At 39.2% G+C, this 23,299-nt stretch overlaps 1 protein-coding gene across 8 annotated transcripts in view; it reads left to right on the top strand.

Annotated features, from left to right (window-relative positions):
* Window positions 1–21,707, top strand: part of MAPK10 (mitogen-activated protein kinase 10) — a 275,129-nt gene extending 253,422 nt beyond the window's left edge. For 5 of the 8 annotated variants that reach the window (XM_040326622.1, XM_040326616.1, XM_040326626.1 and 2 more), the window contains exons 11-14: window positions 3,837–3,932; window positions 5,970–6,033; window positions 7,489–7,566; window positions 20,868–21,707. In XM_040326622.1, coding sequence (XP_040182556.1) covers window positions 3,837–3,932; window positions 5,970–6,033; window positions 7,489–7,566; window positions 20,868–21,010 — 381 coding nt within the window. In that variant the 3' untranslated portion in view covers window positions 21,011–21,707. Of the gene's footprint in view, window positions 1–3,836; window positions 3,933–5,969; window positions 6,034–7,488; window positions 7,567–20,862 lie in introns of all 8 variants that reach the window. The other 3 variants (XM_040326632.1, XM_040326629.1, XM_040326635.1) reach the window with 2 other exon arrangements.
* The last annotated feature ends 1,592 nt before the right edge of the window (window positions 21,708–23,299 follow it).

Raw genomic sequence — 23,299 nt, 5'->3', positions numbered from 1 at the left:
ACTGTTAATTGACAATAAGAAAACATGCTGAGAGCCAGCTCAGCAGAAGACTATTTTTATAGTTTCACCCCTATTAGTATGACCCACCTGGTCTAGACCTAACCTCTAACCCCATTCTGACGCTTTTCATTGTGCTTGTCAATCACATAAAAAATGCATTTATTTTTTTCTGCCATAAAAGAGAAAGCTTCATTTCAGTTGCTCTCCATGGTGCTGAGGGAAATAAAATATAGACTGTATTGTCGCAGCATATGATATTCTATTCAAAGCTGCCTTGCTTTCAAGCATCACCAGTTTTACCTGTACTTTAAATTATAGCATTTCAGAGGTTTCACCATTGTTCTGTGTAAATATAGATAAGTAATACTAGACAAAAAGAATAGCAGAGAAATGTAAATCTTTTTGTGAACCTCATACTGATGCATCCATAATTTGTATTACACAGCTACACAGATTTATAGACGAGACACCAACCACTTTACAGATACAATTTTTTTTTCACAGTCATATAATATACAACAATGCAGTGTAAAAAAAAAAGTCATACAAAATAAAAAATGTCCTTGTATTACACCATTGGTTTAAGTCAATTTCCAATGAGTAGTGTTGAAAAAAATCATTGTTACAATGGATACAAGTTAGGGTTGCTTGCAGTACAGGTGATACATACTGTACATATTTGTAGATTTTTCACATAAAATATGTTGTCCCTTCAGGTATTTAATAAAATGAAAATGACCTAACGATAAAAAATTTACCAAAATTTGCATTTATAAAAACATATCTTAACCCCCCTGACGGTAAACACAAGCGTGACTCGGGGTTGGTTTTACATGTTAGGATCGGCAAACCCGAGTCACGCTCGGGCTGGACGGGCTTACCTTTCGCTGGATCCACAGGCTTGGTTTACTCACCTTGTCCCTGGATCCAGCGATGCCACCCGCTGTGTGAGCGAGCGGGACCTCCTCGCTCGATTCACAGTCCCCGTGTGACGCCGATCTCCGTTCCCTGCGACGTTACGACGCACGGGGACGGAGAACGGCGCCAAATTCAAAAAAGTAAACAAACACATTACATACAGTATACTGTAATCTTATAGATTACAGTACTGTATGTAAAAAATACACACCCCCCTTGTCCCTAGTGGTCTGCCCAGTGTCCTACATGTACTTTTATATAATAAAAAATGTCATTTCTGCCTAAAAACTGTAGATTGTCCAAAAGTGTCCCTTTATGTCAAAAATGGTTTTAGATCAGCTAGAAAACAGCGATAATAAATTATAATCACTTGCAGAAATGTGCGATAGCGATTTGCGGGGAAATTCGTCATAAAAAAAATAAAATAATGACAGCGACAATTCTGCAACTGCAAATTTCAGTGATTTTGAGTTGATTACATTATTGAATAATTTTTATTATAATTATATTATTATTTGTTATAATTATTTATAATTATTTATTATATTATAATTTATAATTTTGTTTTAAAAAAAAAATCATACCCGGGATGCCTACAAGACTCTTGCTTGGTCAGATTTAAGTGAGTTATTTCTAAAAATTACAGGCCTACAGTATAAAACGCCAATTTCCTTGCAAAATAAATGTACCGCTTTTGGTACGTAATTCCAGACAGAATCATACCGCCAGGGAGGTTAACATGCCTTGTTATTGAAGAATTTTAACCACTTCCCGACGGCCGTACGACTATATACGGCCGCCGGGTGGCTCTACTTCTCTGGGAGGCCGTGTTTTTACGGCCGCCCCTTTTCGCGTTCCCCGCGCGCGCTCCCGAGCGCGCAGCGGGGAACTGCTGTGCTGGCCGTGTCCCTTGGACACAGCCAGTCACAGATCGCCGTGAACGGCCAATCGGAGCGGCAGTTTCCTAGGCGATCTGTGCGGCCAATGAGAGATGATCTCATATGTTTACATATGAGATCATCTCTCATTCCCGGCTCTCGCAGACAGCGGTGCTGTCAGGGGAGAGAGGAGACGGATCTGTGTCTCTTGTACATAGGGACACAGATCGGTCACCCCCCCAGTCACCCCCCCTCCCCCACAGTTAGAACACTAATTAGGATACACATTTAACCCCTTCCTCACCCCCTAGTGTTAACCCCTTCCCTGCCAGTCACATTTATACAGTAATTAGTGCATATTTATAGCACTGATTGCAGTATAAATGTGAATGGCGCCAAAAATGTGTCAAAAGTGTCCGATGTGTCCGCCATAACGTCGCAGTCCCAATAAAAATCGCAGATCGCCGCCATTTCTAGTAAAAAAAAATTTTTATACAGTAATTAGTGCATATTTATAGCACTGATTGCAGTATAAATGTGAATGGCGCCAAAAACGTGTCAAAAGTGTCCGATGTGTCCGCCATAACGTCGCAGTCCCAATAAAAATCGCAGATCGCCGCCATTTCTAGTAAAAAAAAAAAAATAATAATAATAATTCTGTCCCTTATTTTGTAGGCGCTATAACTTTTGCGCAAACCAGTCGCTTATTGCGATTTTTTTTTTTTTTTTTACTAAAAATATGTAGAATACGTATCGGCCTAGACTGAGGATAAAAAAAAACGTAAAAAAAAAAAATTTAGCTATTTATTATAGCAACAAGTAAAAATATTTTTTTTTTTTTCAAAATTGTCGCTCTATTTTTGTTTATAGCGCAAAAAATAAAAACCGCAGAGGTGATCAAATACCACCAAAAGAAAGCTCTATTTGTGGGGAAAAAAGGACGTTAATTTTGTTTTCGAGCCACGTCGCACGACCGCGCAATTGTCAGTTAAAGCGACGCAGTGCCGAATCGCAAAAAGTCCTCTGGTCAGGAAGGGGTTTAAGTGCCCAGTAAGGAAGTGGTTAACCAATAATACCATTTTTATATTGTCTCCCTCTTCCATGTTGTATGAATGTTGGTATATCATAATGTATTAAACAATATTTTTCTTCTTCTCCTTAGTCATAATAAGCAAACATTTACATACTTCATCATCTTATAACTGTTATTTTGACTATTATTAGTAGTATACGTAGCAATGCTACTCACATGCTTAGTAGTAGTAGAGTAGTAGAGTTCAAGACTTGTGCAAGTCATACTAAATGGTTCCAAACTGTGAGCCTCCAGAGACTCTCAGCTGATGCTACTTGCAATGGTCACTTAACAAGTACTCAGTTACTTTTTGCTCAGACAGACTGCCTACTCTTCTTTTTCTTAAAATGTTTAACATTATTATTACCAGGGGCTTGTTATTTACTATTTTATTATTACTTTCTAAAAGTTATGGGGACTGTCATTGTTGCCTTCTTTATAAAAATGCTAGGTGCCTGGGTATTGTACTGATCTTGTGGCATCAGTCTGACCATGAGCAATTATTTGCATTAGGAAAGTTAGAGTAAAGTCAGAAGTCCTCATATACATACTTTTTCTGGATTAGTGACTCTGCATTTTGGCCAGGCAACCAGCATTCACAAAAATTAGAAATCAGCAATGGCAGCCGTTATGTTCCCCTTGGGGAATGTTTTCTTTAAATCAATATAAACCCAAAAACAATATGCGATGGCTGCATTGGTGTTCTTTTTTAGGCTTTACTTTCACCTGGTGATCCAGCCAGTACAGAGCACACTGTCCAAACAAAGTAACAGTTAGAGGGTTGAGACAGATCATTTACCACAAGGGTGTTAACAATGATTAGCTAATATTTGTTTATGTAAAACCTTTCTACCAAAAGGAGAAAAACAAACAGCTACTATAACTGCTTAAATGTTAGCTGGAATTCAGCTTCAAATTGTTAGTCAAGTCCATCTAAATCTGCTAGTCTAACATTACTCTCCCACCAGACTGACAATGCTGCTGTCCAAAGGAGTCACCATTGCTCCTCCACGCAGAGTGGAGACACCCTAAAACAGGAAGTTCGTTATCGGCCAGCTCACCAGGTGAAAATAAAGGAATAAAAGTCTAAAAACAGAAAATTAATGCAGTCACTACATCTAAGGATTGGTAAACTGCAACATATTCAATTTTTGTATTTTGGATTTAATACCGCCTAAAGTTTTACTCAGAGACATTTGATGTGTAGCTGTGACAAGGGTTTAGGACTCAGACTGTGAAGTGCATTAAGTAAAAATTTAGGATTGAATATATTTTTAAATGTAGTTTAATATATTATCATAAGAGAAATAGAACATATGCACTGTTTTCATATGAAGTAAAGCTACATGAAATAGAATGGCTTTGTATAAAAGTAAGTCATAAGCTAAGACTGCTTATAACTTTACCTTAGACCATGCTATAGTTAGTAAAGGCACAATTGGGGGATAAGCATAACTAATGTGTTGTACTTTAAGGGCTATTTCACACAGGCTTTCTGATCCGGTCTGCCTGTCAGTTTTTCAGGTGGACCTGATCGGACACTCCATTCACTCCTATGGGGCAGCGGCGACATGTCCATTGACATCCGCCGCTATCTGATCCGATCCTGTCTGCAAAATCCAGATGGATGGAAAATAGGACCACCATCCGTCTGGATTTTGCAGACAGGATTAGATCAGATAGCGGTGGATGTCAGAGGACATGTCACCGCTGACACCCGCCGATCCATAAGGGTAGATAGAGGGTCTAATCCGGTCCGTCTGAAAAACTGGATCGGGTATGATCGGATGAAAATGGACAGGTAGTCGGTTTTCACCCGATTTCCCCATAAAGGAGAGTGAGACTGTGCCCGTCTCCACTCTGCACAGTGAGTGGAGATGGACCTGTCACCCGCCAGAGGGAGATCAGCGGAGCAATCCCCCTCTGAGCAAGTGGAGTCAATCCAATGGAGTCATCAGTCAATCCGATTTTTGTATTAGATGCAAATAATTTTCCTATGTGTGAGTGATTCATTATTAGTTTATCAATTAAGGACAATTGAGTTGCCTTAATTGAAAAAAAAAAAAAAAAAGTAAAATATAACAAAAACCTGGGCTTGATATAATAAGGCTTATTTGCTAAAGGTCTTCTGACTCGTCTTTTAAAAAATTGTGTCATTAGTCGACTCAATTATCCAATCTTTTGAAACTCAGATTTCTGTTCACTTTAAATACCAAATCTCATGCAGACACTTTTCTCATGATTGGATAATTGAAGAGAATATTTATTTATTTTCTACCAAAAGACTCTCAGGCCTCGTACACACGACCGGTTTCCTCGGCAGAATCCATCAAGAAACTTGCTGGGAGATATTTTTTTGCAGAGGAAACCGGTCGTGTGTACATTTTCGTCGAGGAAACTGTCGAGAAACTCGACGAGCCAAAAAGAGAGCAAGTTCTCTATTTCCTCGACGGGAGTCTCAAATTGACTCGTCAAGTTCCTCGACGGGCTGGTTTTCGACGAGAAACTCGAGCGTGTGTATGCTAAGAAACCCGCGCTTGCTCAGAATAAAGTATGAGACGGGAGTAAAAGTAGCATTTGAGATAACACATTTTTCAAGCTGTAACAGACTGAAAAGTGCAATCGTCTCTTAACAAACTTTTACTTAACACGCAAACACATGAGATTAGCAAAACCAGCCCCAAGAGTTTAGCCAGTGGAATCGAACTTCCCCTGCCGTTGTATGTGTTGTATGTCACCGCGTTTGAGAACGAGGAGTATTTGTCTTGACAGTGTGTACGCAAAGCAAGCTTGTCGAGTTCCTCGACAAGCCTAACAAGGAACTCGACGAGGAAACCGATTTGTGTTTCGCCCGACGAGTAACTCGGTCGTCTGTACGAGACCTTAGCTCCTTATTAAATCAGCTGTATGTCATCTAAAATGTAAAATCTGTAAATACCATTTCTTTATGTTCTTCATATAGTGCTGTACTACTTTTGAGATCTTATGATCTTATAACTAGTAAGCTATCAAACATTTCCTGTTTCAATCAATGGTATTTTCATGTCCGGTTAACCATATAGAGGTAGTGATAGTCTTTCTGTTTATTTTTCATTTTACAGCCTCCTCCTCAAATCTATGACAAACAGCTGGATGAAAGGGAACATACAATTGATGAATGGAAAGGTATAGTAAAATGAACTTTCTTTAGGAAAACATTTACAATATATTTGCGTATACTTAATTCTAATAGGGTGGTGTAGGTTTTACTAGTGTAATATAATTACATACATAAATATAAATTATACTTGCCATTAATTGATATTAGATATGATAGTAGATATATGTACAACAGATAGGGATAGTTATAATGTTATATCAAAACCATAAAGTGATGAAACAATTGATGTGTTGATACACCCTGTACCAGGTGAACAAAAAATATATAAATAAACCCAAAATGAATAAAGAAAGAGGTAATTGAGTGATCAAAGTCCTCAAAAAAATATATCAAAGAAAATCCTGACCACCAGATACTTCCATGCAATAGTTCATTAATCGCTGCAGACTTTAACCCAACATCTTGAAGAAACTTGAATCTTTATATTCAGCTGAAGAAATATAAATACTGACTCTTACTCAATCGTTGGACCCCGGTTTTAAGGAGGTCAGATGAGCTTGTGCATTAGCCTGCCGGCCCCAGGTGTATAATCAACTATCTTGGGGAGGAGTGCTTCTATCTTGCAAGAAGGAAGAGTAAAGGCTTCAGCTGTTTTTCCAGGCTGTATGACACAAGAAGAATGGTAGTCAGATTTCAGTTTTCAGCTTGGAAGATGCGGGATAATAAATTCTGAACACGTAGACTCAGTGGAAATGGAGGGAAAAAAAATAGATCCTCATAGTGTTAGCACAAGCTCAGATGAGCTTGTGCTAATGCACAAGCTCATCTGACCTCCTTAAAACCGGGGTCCAACGATTGGGTAAGAGTCAGTATTTATATTTCTTCAGCTGAATATAAAGATTCAAGTTTCTTCAAGATGTTGGGTTAAAGTCTGCAGCGATTAATGAACTATTGCTTGGAAGTATCTGGTGGTCAGGATTTTCATTGATATATTTTTTTGAGGACTTTGATCACTCAATTACCCCTTTCTTTATTCATTTTGGGTTTATTTATATCTTTTTTGTTCACCTGGTACAGGGTGTATCAACACATCAATACATAAATTTTTTCATCACTTTATGGTTTTGATATAACATTATTTCACTCCCTTGTGATTGCACATTTAAATGTTTGGAGTTGCGCGCTTATTTCTTTTTTGTATGTATGTCTTTGAAGTTTAAGTATTTGAGCTTTGAATAGGCAGCAGCACTCCCCTATTTAAATTCATTTTTCACTCATTTTTTTCATTCCTTCCTCTATTTAGAGGTCATATATCAATTTTTCCTCACTTGTAAGTGGGTTTAGCGCAGAGTTTCCCCCCTTTTTTTAGATAGGGATAGTTGTTAATACAGTACTTATATCAGGTATTTGCAAATACAGTATATTATATTACAGTTATAACATTTACACTGTAGAACATTGAACACAATCTAATTTTGATAAGGGGCTCTCTTTTATTTGTTTGTTCATTTATTTTGTAGAGCTCATCTATAAGGAAGTTATGAATTTCGAAGAAAAAACTAAAAATGGAGTAGTAAAAGGACAGCCTTCTCCTTCAGGTACTCTTTGTAAATAGTCACATGTTGTCAAATATTTCAGCAGTTTCCAACTTGTAACCCTGTAAAAAAAAAATCCTAACTCATCCCTCCTCTGTGTCCTAGGCACCACCTGGTGTCTATACATACATTTGCGGTCACTCACCCAGTGACTCCCATTAGTGCACCTATAAAAATTACTTGCAATCACCAGGTCCTATTAATAATACCTAATATGTTCCACAATTCCACACTGAATGGTACATATCCCTGTCCCAATGTGACAGCGTTGGGACCTTGCAATTGGCCTAATGCACTGCTTAATTCCTCATCCCCACAATTAATGGGAATGTATAGAGCAGTGGCATAGCTATCCATGAGGCAAAGGAGCAGTGTGCAAAGAAAGACCTCATCTGGAATATGCAGTCCAATTTTGGGCACCAGTTCTCAAAAAGGATATCAGGGAACTGGAGAAAGTGCAGAGAAGGGCAACCAAACTGATAAGAGGCATGGGAGAGCTCAGCTATGAGGAAAGATTAGAAGAACTAAATTGATTCACTTTTGAGAAGAGGAGAATTAGGGGGTATATGATCCACATGTACAAATATATAATGGGTCCATCTAGTGAACTTGGTGTTGAGTTATTCACTTTACGGTCAACACTGAGGACAAGGGGGCACTCTTTACGTCTAGAGGAAAAGATATTTCATCTCCAAATACGGAAAGGTTTCTTCACAGTAAGAGCTGTGAAAATGTGGAACAGACTCCCTCCAGAGGTGGTTCTGGCTAGCTCAGTAGATTGCTTTAAAGCTGGGGTTCACCCTTAGAGGGCACTTTTTCCCCTTAGATTCCTGCTCGTTTTCTATAGGGGAATCGGCTATTTGTTTTAAAATATGTGCAGTACTTACCCGTTTACGAGATGCATCCTCTCCGTCGCTTCCGGGTATGGGCTGCGGGAATGGGCGTTCCTTCTTGATTGACAGTCTTCCGAGAGGCTTCCGACGGTCGCATCCATCGCGTCACGATTTTCCGAAAGAAGCCGAACGTCGGTGCGCAGGCGCAGTATAGAGCCGCACCGAGGTTCGGCTTCTTTCGGCTACGAGTGACGCGATGGATGCGACCGTCGGAAGCCTCTCGGAAGACTGTCAATCAAGAAGGAACGCCTGCTCCCGAAGACCCATACCCGGAAGCGACGGAAGAAGATGCAGCTCGAAAACGGGTAAGTACTGCTCATATTTTAATACAAATAGCCGATTCCCCTAGACCGAACGAGCAGGAATCTAAGGGGAGAAAAAAAAAAATTTAATAAATGGGTGAACTCCCGCTTTAAGTAAGGCCTGGATACTTTCCTAAATGTACAGAATATAACCGAGTACTAAGATTTGTAGGTAAAGTTGATCCAAGGTAAATCCGATTGCCTCTCGGGGGATCAGGAAGGAATTTTTTCCCCTGCTGTAGCAAATTGGATCATGCTCTGCTGGGGTTTTTGCCTTCCTCTGGATCAACTGTGGGTATGGTGTTGGGTGTATGGGATTGTACTGTGTTTTTTATTTTGTTTGTTTATTTTTTTTTGTGGTTGGACTGGATGGACTTGTGTTTTTTTTCAACCTGACTAGCTATGTAACTATGTATCATAGACATTACATGGTACTTAAGATTTTGCAGATTTATTTATTACGACAGGTTGTTTTTAGGCTGCATTTACACCTGAGCGTAGCGTTTTGCCGCAGTGTTTTTTACCGCGATTTTAAACAGGTCTAGGGTCACCAATGTTAAAAACAGAAAAACGTTCAAATACGCTCAATTCGAGCGACAAAAAAGGGTCCAGAACTTGTTTGAGCTTCAGGCGTTCGGCGACAGGCATTTTGGAGTGGAGATGTAAACCATCTCCATTGAGAATAATGTATTTTTTCCCCTTTAGCGTTTTGGAGCTTCATGCTTCAGGCGACAAAACGCTCAGGTGTGAATGCAGCCATAGGGTGACTTCCTATGATGCAGGTATGTGTTTAAATGAATGACCTAGTATGGTTGATTTACTTAACCGTGGTTGCTACGCGGATGTTCCTAATCTGCCTCTTCCTAGTCCTCGGCAGGTCTTCTTCTTTGTCCTCCTCACGGTGTCTTCTGGGGAATAGGGCGCTCTGCCTTCTGGGAACTGTGTGTATCTCAGAAAACAGCCGCCCATTCACAAAGCGCTGCAAGACTCGCGCAGGCGCAGTAGGAAATGGGCAGTGAAGCCACAATGCTTCACTGCCTGTTTCCCTTAGTGAGGATGGAGTCACCGGGACCTGCCAGGATCGAGGGATCGCCCTCGGGGGGGGGCGACATCTTGGGCACCTAGGACAGGTAAGTGTCCTTATTAAAAGTGAGCAGCTACAGTGTTTGTAGCTGCTGACTTTAAAAAAAAAAATCGTGGGTGGAATCCCGCTTTAAAGGAGCAGAGAATATTCACATTTTGTTAAGTAAATGTTCTGTTTGTTTAGTAAATTAGATAATGCAGTGTTTATTTTTTTGTTATTTCCCTTGTACATGATTGGGTACCAAAAAATGAACATCAGCTTCACCATATTCATGCATTTCTTTATATCTCTACAAGTATTCATATTCAGTATTTACCTGAATAAAACAAAAATAAAATGGTTTTAAAATATTTAGCTATAAATAAAATAAATACAAAAACCAAAGAATGAAAATAAATCAAAAAACACGACACATTTCCTTCATAAGATGAGGGCTGTTTGGACAGCAGAAGTCTAGATTGTACACTGGAGTAAAGCGTGCTAAGCAGATACTTGGTTTTAAGAGAACGCCTAATATGTAGACTCTTTACCCCTGTGAATAATCTATCTGAAATGACCGTGCAGCACTTGGTGTAATCATATATCCTACTGTATGTCAAAAAAGTGCTGGGAAATATTCTCTAGACAGAGAACATCCGTCATGCGCTCTCATTTGTTCTACCAAGCCAAAGTCAGTCTGGAGAAGTTTCCTCCTAGGTAATATATTTTCACTAAAAGAAAATGCAAGCCTAGAGGAAACATTTTTGAAAAGCTGTATAAACTTACATCACGCAAAACAATCAATATTCAATATCCAGAGGGGCATTTTTGTACGCATCAGCTTAAGCTGTGGTGATAAAGTGGAGAAAAAAATGGAGAGAAGCAGGTTTGGAAAAAGAATGGCATAGCAAGAAATATAAAGAAACAAAATAAACAAACTTGGGGAAGTTTCTACCTCAGTTTCCCGTTATTAAAAGGTAGTAAGCTAGTTTTAAGGTAGAGAAAATGAAGTAAAACTTTCGGCAAAAAATGTGCAGAAGGTCTTTTTTTTTTTTTTTTTAATAGAATTTGTTGAAAGAACATAATATTGAACAAAGCCATTTGCGAACAGGACACTGGGATTTGGCTGCGTGGTCTAAAACAGAATTTCGAAAAAAATGCTAAAGCCCTGTACACACGATCGGTCCATCCGATGAGAACGATCTGATGGACCGTTTTCATCGGTTAACCAATGAAGCTGACTGATGGTCAGTCATGCCTACACACCATTGGTTAAAAAAATGATCGTGTCAGAATGTGGTGACGTAAAACACAACGACGTGCTGAAAAAAACGAAGTTCAATGCTTCCAAGAATGCGTCGACTTGATTCTGAGCATGCGTGGATTTTTAACCGATGGACGTGCCTACAAACGATCGTTTTTTTTCTATCGGTTAGGTATCTATCGGATACATTTAAAACAAGATTTCTTTTTTTTAACCTATGGATAAATAACCGATGGGGCCCACACACGATCGGTTTGGTCCGATGAAAACGGTCCATCAGACCGTTCTCATCGGTTTGACCGATCGTGTGAACGCGGCATAAGTGTGCACTAAAATAATTTTCTGAAAGAACTGTTGCCATACATTACAACTAAACAATCCCAATACTTTAAATAGTGGGTAAGGGGTGCTCTTTTAGGCCAGAGTGTTTAAATCTCACTTCACTGTTTCAAAAATAGACTTCCATGACTAAATGCATTGCCATATAAGACTTTTTTCATTGGTATACTGCTTAATATGTAACTTTCTCAGTTTTTTTTTACAGGCTATCAAATAAAAAAAAAAAGATAAAAATAAATAAATAATAGGTTTTATTTATTTTAACCCTGTGTTGCCCTTTCTATATTGTCATCTTATGTTTTGGCAGGCTGAAGGCCCCCATAGATGTCTTGAGAAAAAATAAATTGATTCCGCTACCCACGCTAAGATAACGCTAACTGGTGTGACATACATTCTGACTTTGAGAGCTTATGTCGCATGATGTGTACAAATTAATTTTTCCCTATGAGAGCCTGAACTGGTCCAACACAAGTTGGTCCGACTTTAAAAAAGGTTCCTGCAATATTTTGGTCCGAATTTGGTCCCTTTTCAGCCCATTTAATATCATTGAAGTCGGATCCTCGCCCTAACCATCCATCTTGTGACATCCAACATGGTGATTACAGCAGCAGAAAAAGGAATTTATGTCACACTGGGATTGTTTTGATTTGTCAAAGGACAAGTCAGCCTATCTCAAAGTCAGATCAAAATGTATCCTGTTCATTCAAGTCAGATGGAAGTAAGACTAATGTCACAGGGTTGGCTATACAGTCATACAATAGTCGTGTCGTACCCATCTGAACCCGGCTTAACAGCATAGATGGAGCAATCTCTATTACTGGCTATTGTATTCTGGCAGCCACAGATGCTGCCACTGCTGAACATTTACAGCAATCACTGATTTCTCACGTGCCAATTTGTAAATCAGCTTTTGTCAAACCAAGGCTCAAATTTCAGCCAGTTCAGCAGGAATTTAATAAAAATCAGGCTGTATATGGGTGTCTTAAAAGGAGCCCTAGTAAGAACTGTGTTTTCAGATAAATAGCATCTGTGCAATTTGATTGCCTACTTAATCAAATGATTGATCTGCTAAGTTGAAGTATCTTTCAACTGCCGCGTACAGTGCTATATTCAATGGTCTGTCCAGGATCTAAAAAGAACTTGGAACTTAAAGTCTGTGGGAAAACTGTGCACTGTTTGTGTTTCTTTTTTATTTCAATTGTGAAGTGCCTCATTTGTATGCAGCATGGAGCAGATCAGCGATTGGGGTACATTAGAAATGGAAATAGTGCCAGATTTACCTTTGAGAAAAAAATGTCCTTGTCATTCATAAGCCCCAGAATAAATTTAGTTTCATTATATATTTACTAAAAGGAGAATAGCTGAGAATTCTAGCAGTTGCCAAGGACATTTACATTTATTTCTACCTGGCATTTTGTGCAGCCACAGAGGCATGCAACCTTGAGCACCCAACATTTGTATGGGATCATTTTCATTCAGTTTGCGATAGGTCAAAAGATTTCATTTTCCTAGGAAAGGAAAACCTACTAAGTGGAGAACAAAGGCACAAATGTCAGCATGACTGAGAAACCTAAACATTAGAAAATGTAAATTTCTCAAGGATGTGTCCTTTGGTCCTTTAATTTTTTTTCTCTTCAGTCTAGATGCATTGCCAATAACTCGAGGAAGAAAGCAGCCTAAGCACTGTCTCCTACTCACTTAACTTGCAGGGTTTGTCTCTCCAGCAGACTCCCAATTATATTTCACAGTACATTTATGTTTGACTAGAGGAATTATGGCATGCTGTGTTTTATTTGTTTGGAGCTTTGCGTGGCATCTTACCCACTGTGCTCAGTGAATTACATTTTAGAGGTGTTCATGCATACAAATATAACCAATTAAAACATGCTTTTATAAAGACATTTTAAAAAGCTATACGGCATTATGTGATTTTTATATCCAATGAATATGTAGGTTTCACTGATCTTTATATTAAAAAGCACCCAAGAACAGTGATTTATAATGTGTTGAAATTTTAGTAACTAGAATGAGACTTTTTTTTTTTTCTCGTAGCACATTTTCTATATCTCAGGGTAAGCCTACTTTTCATAATAATGTAGGGAATTCGACAACACTCTTAAGAAATCCTCAGTGGTAGTTTTTAAAGAGAATCTACCACCAGACCATTAATTTTAGCAACAGTCTTCCCAGAATATAATATGCTCATTTAACTCCTTCCCGCCGACCATACGCACATATGCAGCCTCGGTTTTCAGGGGTTATACCGGGATGATGCCTGCAGCGGCAGACATCATTCTGGTAACGTTTTTTAAAGCGGGCGGTCAGCTCTTCAGGGATAACAACCGATGCAGCTAAAAGCCGCTCGGCTGTTATCCCAGAGGAGCGACAGGGGACATCCTGTATGGAAGTTGGAAATGGCTTTGATCCAGTCTCCTTAGTGTAAATGCGGAAGGGATGCCAATACGCCACTTCTGCTTTACTCGGCTGCCAATGGCGCAGTTTAAAAAAAAATACAGTATTCTGAATCACCGTTTTTGGTGATCTGAATACTTTGAAGTGCAAAGAAGGGATTTGGGATTTTAGACCCCCGATCTTTCCATAAAGAGTACCTGACACTACCTATTACTGTCACAAGGGATGTTTACATTCCTTGTGACAGCAATAAATGTGATCAATTTTATTTTATTTTTTAAATTGATAGTGTAAAAGAATTAAAATAAATAATAATAACAATTAAAACACCCCCCTTTCCCGTGAGTTCGTGCATATGTAAACGGTGTTTAAATCACACATGTGAGGTATTGCCACAATCGTCAGAATGGGAGCAATAATTCTAACACTAGACCTCCTCTGTAACTCTAACCTAGAAAACTTTTTTTTTAATTACCGCATATGGAGATTTTTAGGTACCGTAGTTTGTCGCCATTCCATGAGTGTACGCAATTTCAAAAACTGACCTAACTTTACTGTTTCGTTTTTTTTTTTAATTCAGGTTTTTTTTTTTCGAAAAATTGTGTTTGAAAGACCACTGTGCAAATACAGTGTGACATAAAATTTTTCAACAATTGCCATTTTATTCTCTAGATTCTCTGCTAAAAAATTGTTTGGGGGTGCTAAGTAATTTTCTAGCAAAAAATTTAGATTTTAATAATTGTCAGACAAAATAGGCTTAGTCACGAAAGGGTTAACATATTTTAGTTAGTGAATTGTAAAAACCTCCCTTGTGTAGACACTCAAAACACCAGGGCAGCTATCAGAAATATTGGGGCCCTTTACAAAGCTTTAGCCATGGGCCCCCTGGAGCAGAGAACCGGGGGGGGGGGTTGCTGAATATGAGAAGTGCCACCTCACCTCTTCTCCCTCCTGCCGCCGCGAGCTGAGAGCAGAGCCGGTGGGGGGGATGCTGCCGAATATATGAGAAGTGACATCTCATCTCTTTTCTCTCCACCCACGAGCCCCTGGGTACATTCGGGCCCCTTACATTTGTAATGCCTGTACCCCCTGATGGCAGTGCCAGATCAAGTTCCTCCAGGGTGAAGATTCTCTTTTTTTCTCGTCGAGATTCTGGCCAGATTTCCTGAGGAGAAACCTGAAAGCCTCATACACACGAACGGTAATCTCTGCAAGAAGCAGTTTTCTTGCTGTTTTTTTTACGAGAAAACCGGCCGTGTGTACAAGGCTATAGTCCCATGATGACATCATCAAGTACAATACAGAACCAATAGCCCTGCATTGTATGTGAGAAGATGAGAGCACTGGAGCCTGCCAGAGTGAGGACTAACTTCAAGTGATACTTAGTTTTTTTGGAGGGGTTAAAAATAACAAACAAAGTTATACCTACCTGCTCTGTGCAGTTGGTTTTGCACAGAGCAGCCCGGATTCTCCTCTTCTTGGGTCCCTCTTTGTTGCTCCTGGCCCCTCCCTCTTGTTCAGTGCCCCCGCAGCAAGCAGCTTGCTATAGGGGCACACAAGAGGAGCTGCTACTCATTTCCTCTCTCTCCTCATTAGCTCACTGAGTTTGATTGACAGCCAATCAGGAGGGAGAGTCCCGAAGAGCCGAAGCTCTAGTGCAACATCGCTGGATCGAGATGGGGCTCAGGTAAGTATTAGGGGAGCTGAGGGGGTGCTGCACACAGAAGGATTTTTATCCGAATGCACAGGATGCATTAAGATAAAACACCTTCTGCCTTTAGTTCCACTTTAAGTATTACACCTTATTCCTTATTGCCTAGAGCACTGGTGTCACACACAAGGCCCTTGGGCTGAAGCCGTCCCTCCAGGTAATTTCATGTGGCCCTTGCACCTCTCCTGCAACTGCAGGAGAGCTCCAGCCCTCCTCTGGTCCTCCTCCAGACCCCTACTTTCTGCTTTTAAGCAATGCATCCAGCTTCTTCCCAGCAGCAGCATACGGAAAGGGGGTTCACTGTGATGTAATGGAGAGTAGGGGACTCAACTTCTGATGGTGGGGGGGCTCTTGACATCTAATGTAAGGAGAGGGGATGCACTGGACAGCTAATCTTACAGATACAATCTGGCCTTTTGAGGACAATCATAATGCTGATGCGGCCCACGATGAAATTGAGTTTGACACCCCTGGCCTAGAGTTTATAAGCATTTAAGCCATGCAGTGTGGGGGCTCTCTACATCTTTTATATTTCCTCCTCTAATACCTAATTAGACAATGACCTGAAACAAGCATGTGTGAAACACTGGATAAGAACACTCTTAATCCAGGTCAGCAGTTCACCAAATGGTGAAGCAAGCATAATGATGGCAGCACCAGAATATGCCTATTTAAGCACAAGTCAGTAATGGCAGCTCCCATATTTGTGCTGGCAGGTTTCATTTAAGCATGTAACTATAGTTTAGTTCTGAAGGGTTAATTATGAGAATATAACAGAATTCAGTAAATTGTAGATATACTGATCGAAACAATATAGAACTCTATTTCAAGTCTAAACCACAGAATGACATTAAATATATTTGCATGCATATACGACTTATTATTCCTTATGTCTTCTAAAGTATAACAATTCATTCTAGTCGTTAATATTTATTTCCAGATAAAGCATTACTTATTTTTTACTCTTTCATTGAAAGCACAGTGATGTATCTGACACTTTATTTTACAAATTTTATTACACAAATTTAATAATGTAAGCTTTCAGACAAGCTCATCATTTTCCCTTGAATTTTTAAATGGTTTTCAGGAACATCATACATTTTATAGGTAAAATAAATATTATGTTCTATTGCAATTTCAATCCCACATTCACATAAAATGAGTTTAGTCTTTCTTTTATGGAAGAATAGTATTGTAATACACTAGTTTTATTTGTGCTAGTTAGTGTCTGTGAATATATCTAATGTATACATATATTTTCCAGTATTTTCCAATGTGTAAACCCAAACTTTCATTAACAACATTTTGTTATATCTGTCTGATAAGTATATAAAAATAGTACCAGCCAATTTAGAAATTCAATAAGCGCCTACCTTCATGTATTCTCTGCCTGTGCTGAACTAAAATTCTAAGCAGTGCTATCAGCCCTGCTCAGTTCTCACCTGTGAACTGCAGAGCACCCTACCCCATCTAATGGCAATGGCAGGTGTTCTGTAGTCCTAATATGCTTTCTGACCTAGAGGAACAATTTTGCTCTTTCATAGATACAGAAAAAAAAAGTAAAAAAAAAAAGTAAACAAATGGCTTTAGACCCGGTTCACACTGGGGCGACTCGTCAGGCGACACAGCCGCCTGACAAGTCGCGTCCCATTGTAGTGAATGTAACCGTTCTAATAGGAGCGACTTAGAAAAAGGTTCCTATACTACTTTGGGGGCGATTCGGAGCGACTTACATTGACTTCAATACTGAAGTAATTTTGCAAGTTGCCTCTCAAGACGCCTTGAGATCGCCTTGCCGAGTCGCCCCCAAAGTCGTGTCGGCTGTGTGTGAACCGGCTCCTGCACAGAAATGTTTTTGATTTTTGCTCTTGGGTTTAGGTATACTTTTAAAAATGAATACAATTTTAATAGGCATACATAGTTACATAGTTAGTCCATCAAGTTCAACCAAGAAAAGAAAATGCAATCCCATATACACAATCCTATACCCACAGTTGATCCAGAGGAAGGCGGAAAAAACAAACAGCAAAGCATGGTGCAATTTGATACAGCATGGCAAAAAATTCCTTCCTGATCCCCCGAGAGGCAATCAGATTTTCCCTAGATCAACTTTACCTATAGATGTTAGTACCCATTTATATTATGTACATTTAGGAAGAATCAAGGCCTTTTTTAAAGCAATCTACTGAGCTTGCCAGAACCGACTCTGGAGGGAAGGGATACCTAAAAGATCTAATTAAAAAGTATTATTTAAAAAAAAAAATAGGAGTTGCATGACTGGATATTCTTTACCTCCTTACTGGTAAAGAAGGAGCTGCTAAAATGTAAGCTTGAAGCCTAGTACACACTAGGCAAATGTCGGGCGATATCATCTGGTTCAATAGAAAGCGTCTGACATTCGGCCCATGTGTATGCCAGCCAGTACGACTGAAGCCAGATAAAGGGTCATGACTTAAAATGGTCTGTCACCCAGCTCTCGATCAGCACACTCAGCCAATGGCGAGGGGGTGGGGAGGGGGGGAGGGTGTTCACTAACATAGTGGTTTGTAGAAGGCTTTATACAGGCTGATATCAGAAAAATCTACTGTTAGCAGTGGGGATCCCACTTTTATCTACTAATAGAAGGCACAGGGGATTATGGGTCAGGGAAATAGTTCCCCATAACTCTGGTAATAATATTACTCTTCTAATATACAATCCCCTTCGGATGTCCCACATAGTGAAGGATGAAATTCAGAGGGCCCTTTACCAGGATTGGCTTGCCAAGTGACGAAAATGCAAAATCCCGATGTTCGAGTCCTTGGGTGTTCGTCCATTCGGTGAATACTGAAACATTATGGGGCGTTCACAGCAAATTTGAGTGCCGTGGAACGCCCCATAATGCACTGCAAGATCGCAGTGCATTGGCCTCCTATGATTGGTCAAAGGCAGGGTGTCTTTGGCCAATCATGTTTCAGGGGGCTAAGTCCATGCCCTACACTATGTAAGTCTGCTTACATAGTGGCTGTACATAGTGTTATGAGTGAGAGCAGCAAAATTATATTTCTAAAGGAAAAAAAATAATTTAAAACTGCTTGCAGCTGTAATGTATTGTCGGATCCGGGCAATATACATAAACATTATTTTAAAAAACAGCGTGGGTCCCCCCCAGTCCATACCAGGCCCTTCAGGTCCCACACTATTTTTTTTTTGTGCTGGGTACCCCTTAACCTCCCTGGCGGTATGATTCTTTCAGATTTTTGGTGCTGAAAGCGGTACAATTGTTTTGCATGGAAATTTGGCGTTTTATATTGTAGGCCTGTAATTCTTAGGAATAACTTACTTAAATCTGTCCAAACAGGAGTCTAGTAGACATCCCGGGTATGATAAAGTTTGAAACACAAAATCATAAATTATATTATAATAAATAACTATAAATTATTATAACAAATAATAATGTAATTATAATAAAAATTATTCAATAATGTAATCAAATCAAAAACACTGAATATTGCGCAGTTGCAGAATTGTCGCTATCATTACTTTCAGTGTTTGATGACGAATTTCCCCACAAATCGCTATCGTTCAATTCTGCAAGTGATTCTAATTTATTATCGCTGTTTTCTAGCTGGTCTAAAACCACTTTTGACATAAAGGGACACTTTTTGGTTGCTATGGACAATCTACAGTTTCCATGCAGAAAAAAATTGTATTTATAATATGAAACTGCATGCAGGACACTGGACAGACCACTAGGGACAAAGGGTGTGTGCAATTATTTTATACAGTACTGTAATCTGTAAGATTACAGTATACTGTATGTGTACTGTGTTTTTACTTTTTTGAATTTGGCGCCGATCTCCGCTACCGTGCGTCGTAACGTCACAGGGAACGGAGCTCGGCGGCACTCAGGCACTGTGTGAATCGAGCAAGGAGACAGCTCGCTCACACAGCGGGGAGACAACGCAGGATCCAGGGGACAAGGTAAGTAACTCTGTCTGGATACTGCGATGCATTCCCGAGTCTGGCTCGGGGGTTATCGCTATTAGTACTGCAATTTCACCCCGAGCCAGACTCGGGAATACCGCCAGGGAGGTTAACATCCATATCAGACCTGAAGGGCCTGGTATGGATTTTGGGGTGGACCCCCACTCCATTTTTTTTTATTTTGTAGTGGGGTTTCCCTTAATATTCATACCAGACTGGAAGGGACTGGTATGGACTGGGGGGGGGAGGGACCCACATGGACTGGGGGGGAGGGACCCACACCGTTTTTTTCAATGATTTTTATCTATATTGCCGGGATTCGACAATACATTACAGCCATGAGCAATTTTAATTGAAAATTTTCCCTTTAGAAATTACATTTTTTCTGTGGTACTGTTATGAACATGGGAAACATGCGGTACTTTACAGGCAGTCTAATGAGACCGCTAGGCACGATATTTAAAGGAATATTACATTTTTATTGTTTCACTTTAAGCATTATTAAAATCACTGCAGTTTTTAAAACTTTGTTTTGCATTGATACATGTCCCCTGGGGCAGGACCTGGGTCCCCAAACACTATTTATGGCAAAATCTTGCATATAAGAAAACAAAAAAATTGCTCTAGAAATAGTTAGATATTAGTAGTAGACAAATCGTGGGACAAACAAAAAAAATATATTAATGAAAAAGCATCATTAAAATAATGACATCGGATAATCCCGTGGAGTAGAAATGTGCCTCATAAGGATGAATGGGGATGATAAGAGCAAAAAGAGAGCCTCATTGCGCAATGCCGTATTAAAATTGATTGTTTCCACAAAAGTTAAAAAAGTTACACTTACATTGCTGAGTGCCTGATAGTCCTGGCACACGGCGTATGTAGCAGGCGATTATATAACGGGTAATCGGCCCTGAACGGATGAGCCCCTTGTTGGCGTCCTGGTGCACGATTCCCGGGGGTATTTTGGTTGGGCGTGATGATGCGATATTACCTCGACGTTTCGGCTAACATAGAAGCCACCATCAGGAAGTAGTCCTACTTGCATATAAGCCTTTAAAATTAGCCTTTTTGTTTTTTTCACGTTTTTTCCCATAGACTTTAACGGTGTTCGCATGTTTGCACAAATGTTTTGCCTGTTCACATGTTTTGGTGCGAACTGAACCGGGGGGTGTTCAGCTCATTCCTATTTGCCATCATATGGCAAAAAATTGGTCACATCGAGGACAAATATAGTTACATATTTATTGGCACATGTGTAGACTATTGATTGTGTAGACTATTTTATTATTGATGATATTTTGCGTTAATTTACTAAGGTTCATTTGCTTTGCCGTTCATTTTCTTAGCACAGGTGCAGCAGTGAACAGCAGCGAGAGCCTCCCTCCGTCCTCATCTGTCAACGATATCTCCTCCATGTCCACTGACCAGACACTGGCATCCGACACAGACAGCAGTTTGGAAGCTTCTGCGGGACCCCTTGGTTGTTGCAGGTGACTAGCCGCCTGCCTAAGAAACCCCACCTTCTTCCGACGTTGATGCGATTGGGAACGGATCAGTCTATCTGTATATTTGCAAGAAAAGGAAAGAAAGGAAGTAGAAATGTCAAATATTTCCCTTCTAGCCTGCTTCTCCTAAAGAGTTATGTCATGCAGCTAAGCTCAAATGTATATTTAAATTATAGTTGCTCTGCTTTGGTCTTCTGGTTATGCTTACTACGAAAAAACAAATGGGTTATTTCACAAACAAAAACAAAAAAATTCTCTTTGCATACATTGTAATGGCTGTGAAACCAGCAAGTTCCAATTACCTTTTCTTATTACGAAATGACAAAAATGTGCAGTCGCCATTCAAGCGTGTGCGAGTCCATATGAACGTATGCGTGTACTGTACGTACTTTTATTTCATCAGAATCGTTTGAATATTTGTTCAAGAGCCTTCCATCTTTCCAGTAGATGGATGTAGATAATTTCACACTTGTACATCAGATGTACTGTATACATGCAAGCATATATGTAATATTATAAAAAAGCAACACAATTGTACAGTAGTTATTATATAGAGCAGTATATATAGTAATAAAGAGCCTGTTTTGTGTTAGCTACAGAAATTATTGCTGTAATATAATGCTTAGTATGTAAGATGTTCAATTCATACATTTGTCAGATTGTGATAAACAAACAAAACCTTTGTATCATATGTCAAGAATGCATCTTTAGCAGAAAAGAGCATGACGACACAAAGTAGACAGAATAACATGGATCATACAGAAACGCAGACTTTCTGATCACTTCACACTCCTAATAGCAATTTATTTTTTTACATGCACAATATTTTTTATTTCAGATCAGATGTGCTGATTTAAAGCAGTGGTTAAGGTAAAGTGGTCTTGTATACAGCTGTATATTTTAGTTTTTGGAGATATTTTTTCTTTATCAGGTTCAGGAATAAGAAGCATGCAGGTTTCGCGTTAAACTCCTAAACAGCATGGTAATCATTGCCATGACATTTTAGGTGTTACATTCTTGAAGTATGCCTGCTGTTTTACCATTCATTGATAGCAGCACGTAGAATAATCGTCTAATGTGCTGATATTTTATAGATATAAGCCTCAATTCACAAAGATTTTACACATGGATCATTATTTTAGCCATAAGACTTTCATTTTCAAATCTCACTGGGCTCAGATGACGGTCATGTTTTTTGACAAATAAAGATCCTTATCCTGCCATGCTAGTTTTGAGAGTTGAGCCTACGGTCTAGATTCATTTTATCTCCATTTTTTACTTTACAACATAAGGATTTTTTTTTTGTCAAATTAAAGGGGATTTACATTTTTTTGCTTGCTTCCCGCACTTCCCGGTTTCCACAGAACTATGAGCTGTGTTTTTCTGTGGAGTATGCTTGTGAAATCTACTACTGTGACCCTTCCAACCACCAAAGTCATGCCCAGCTTAGTGTGTCTACCAGAGATAAATCTTAGTTCACCAAGTAGTTTAAACAGAAGCAGCGTGAGAGTCTAATGCAAGAGGGGTGCTGGGTGGCTAAGTGTAAAAAAATGGACATGCCTTTTAAGATTTTAGTAAGAACAAAATAGAAAGAATCAGGTTTGGATCATTGTTATAGATATTATTAAATAATTCATGGTCATGACCGAAAAGTTACTTTTTGCGTTATGAATTATGCATCAGGGACAAAATGTATCATTGTGTTTTATGTTTTAATCCTCAGGAGAATGATACTTTGGAGTCTTTTCTTGTTTATGGACTTGTTTTGTTAGATGTTGGCATTTTGTGGAACGGCTTCTTAAAAATAAAGTTTAATCACTGAAATTTCTAATTAGAGACAAAAAATGTTTGATCAGACTTTCATAGTAAACACTGATCACATAATTACTTTTATTTTAAAGTGCTAATAAGCTTTTAAGTAAAATGTATGCCATGAGTTCTTCATGGTCATTTTGGTAATCGACTAACGCATCCAATATCAAACCAATAAGATCAATAATTAATAATATTTTGGATTTTCCCCTAATGGTAAAAATGTGGATGTTGGCATAGAGACATTTCCATCCTTTAGCTGTCATTAAGTAAATATGGGGGTGCCTGTAGTTTGGCTAGTTCGCTGGCTATTAAATAACAACTGAGGAAGGCAAGCATGTAGTCATATTTATATTAGATTAGAAAAAAAAAACACTGAGCAGCCTTTTCTCTACTCCCCTGCACAAAGCTAATGTTGTGAACCATGCTCCTACACTGTTGTTGTTGCCTATCATCCCTAAAGCTC

Source organism: Rana temporaria, chromosome 1 (genome assembly GCF_905171775.1).
Source record: "Rana temporaria chromosome 1, aRanTem1.1, whole genome shotgun sequence".
NCBI lineage: Eukaryota > Metazoa > Chordata > Amphibia > Anura > Ranidae > Rana > Rana temporaria.
Note: the sequence above shows the minus strand (reverse complement) of the source record. Positions and strands in the feature narration are given on the sequence as shown.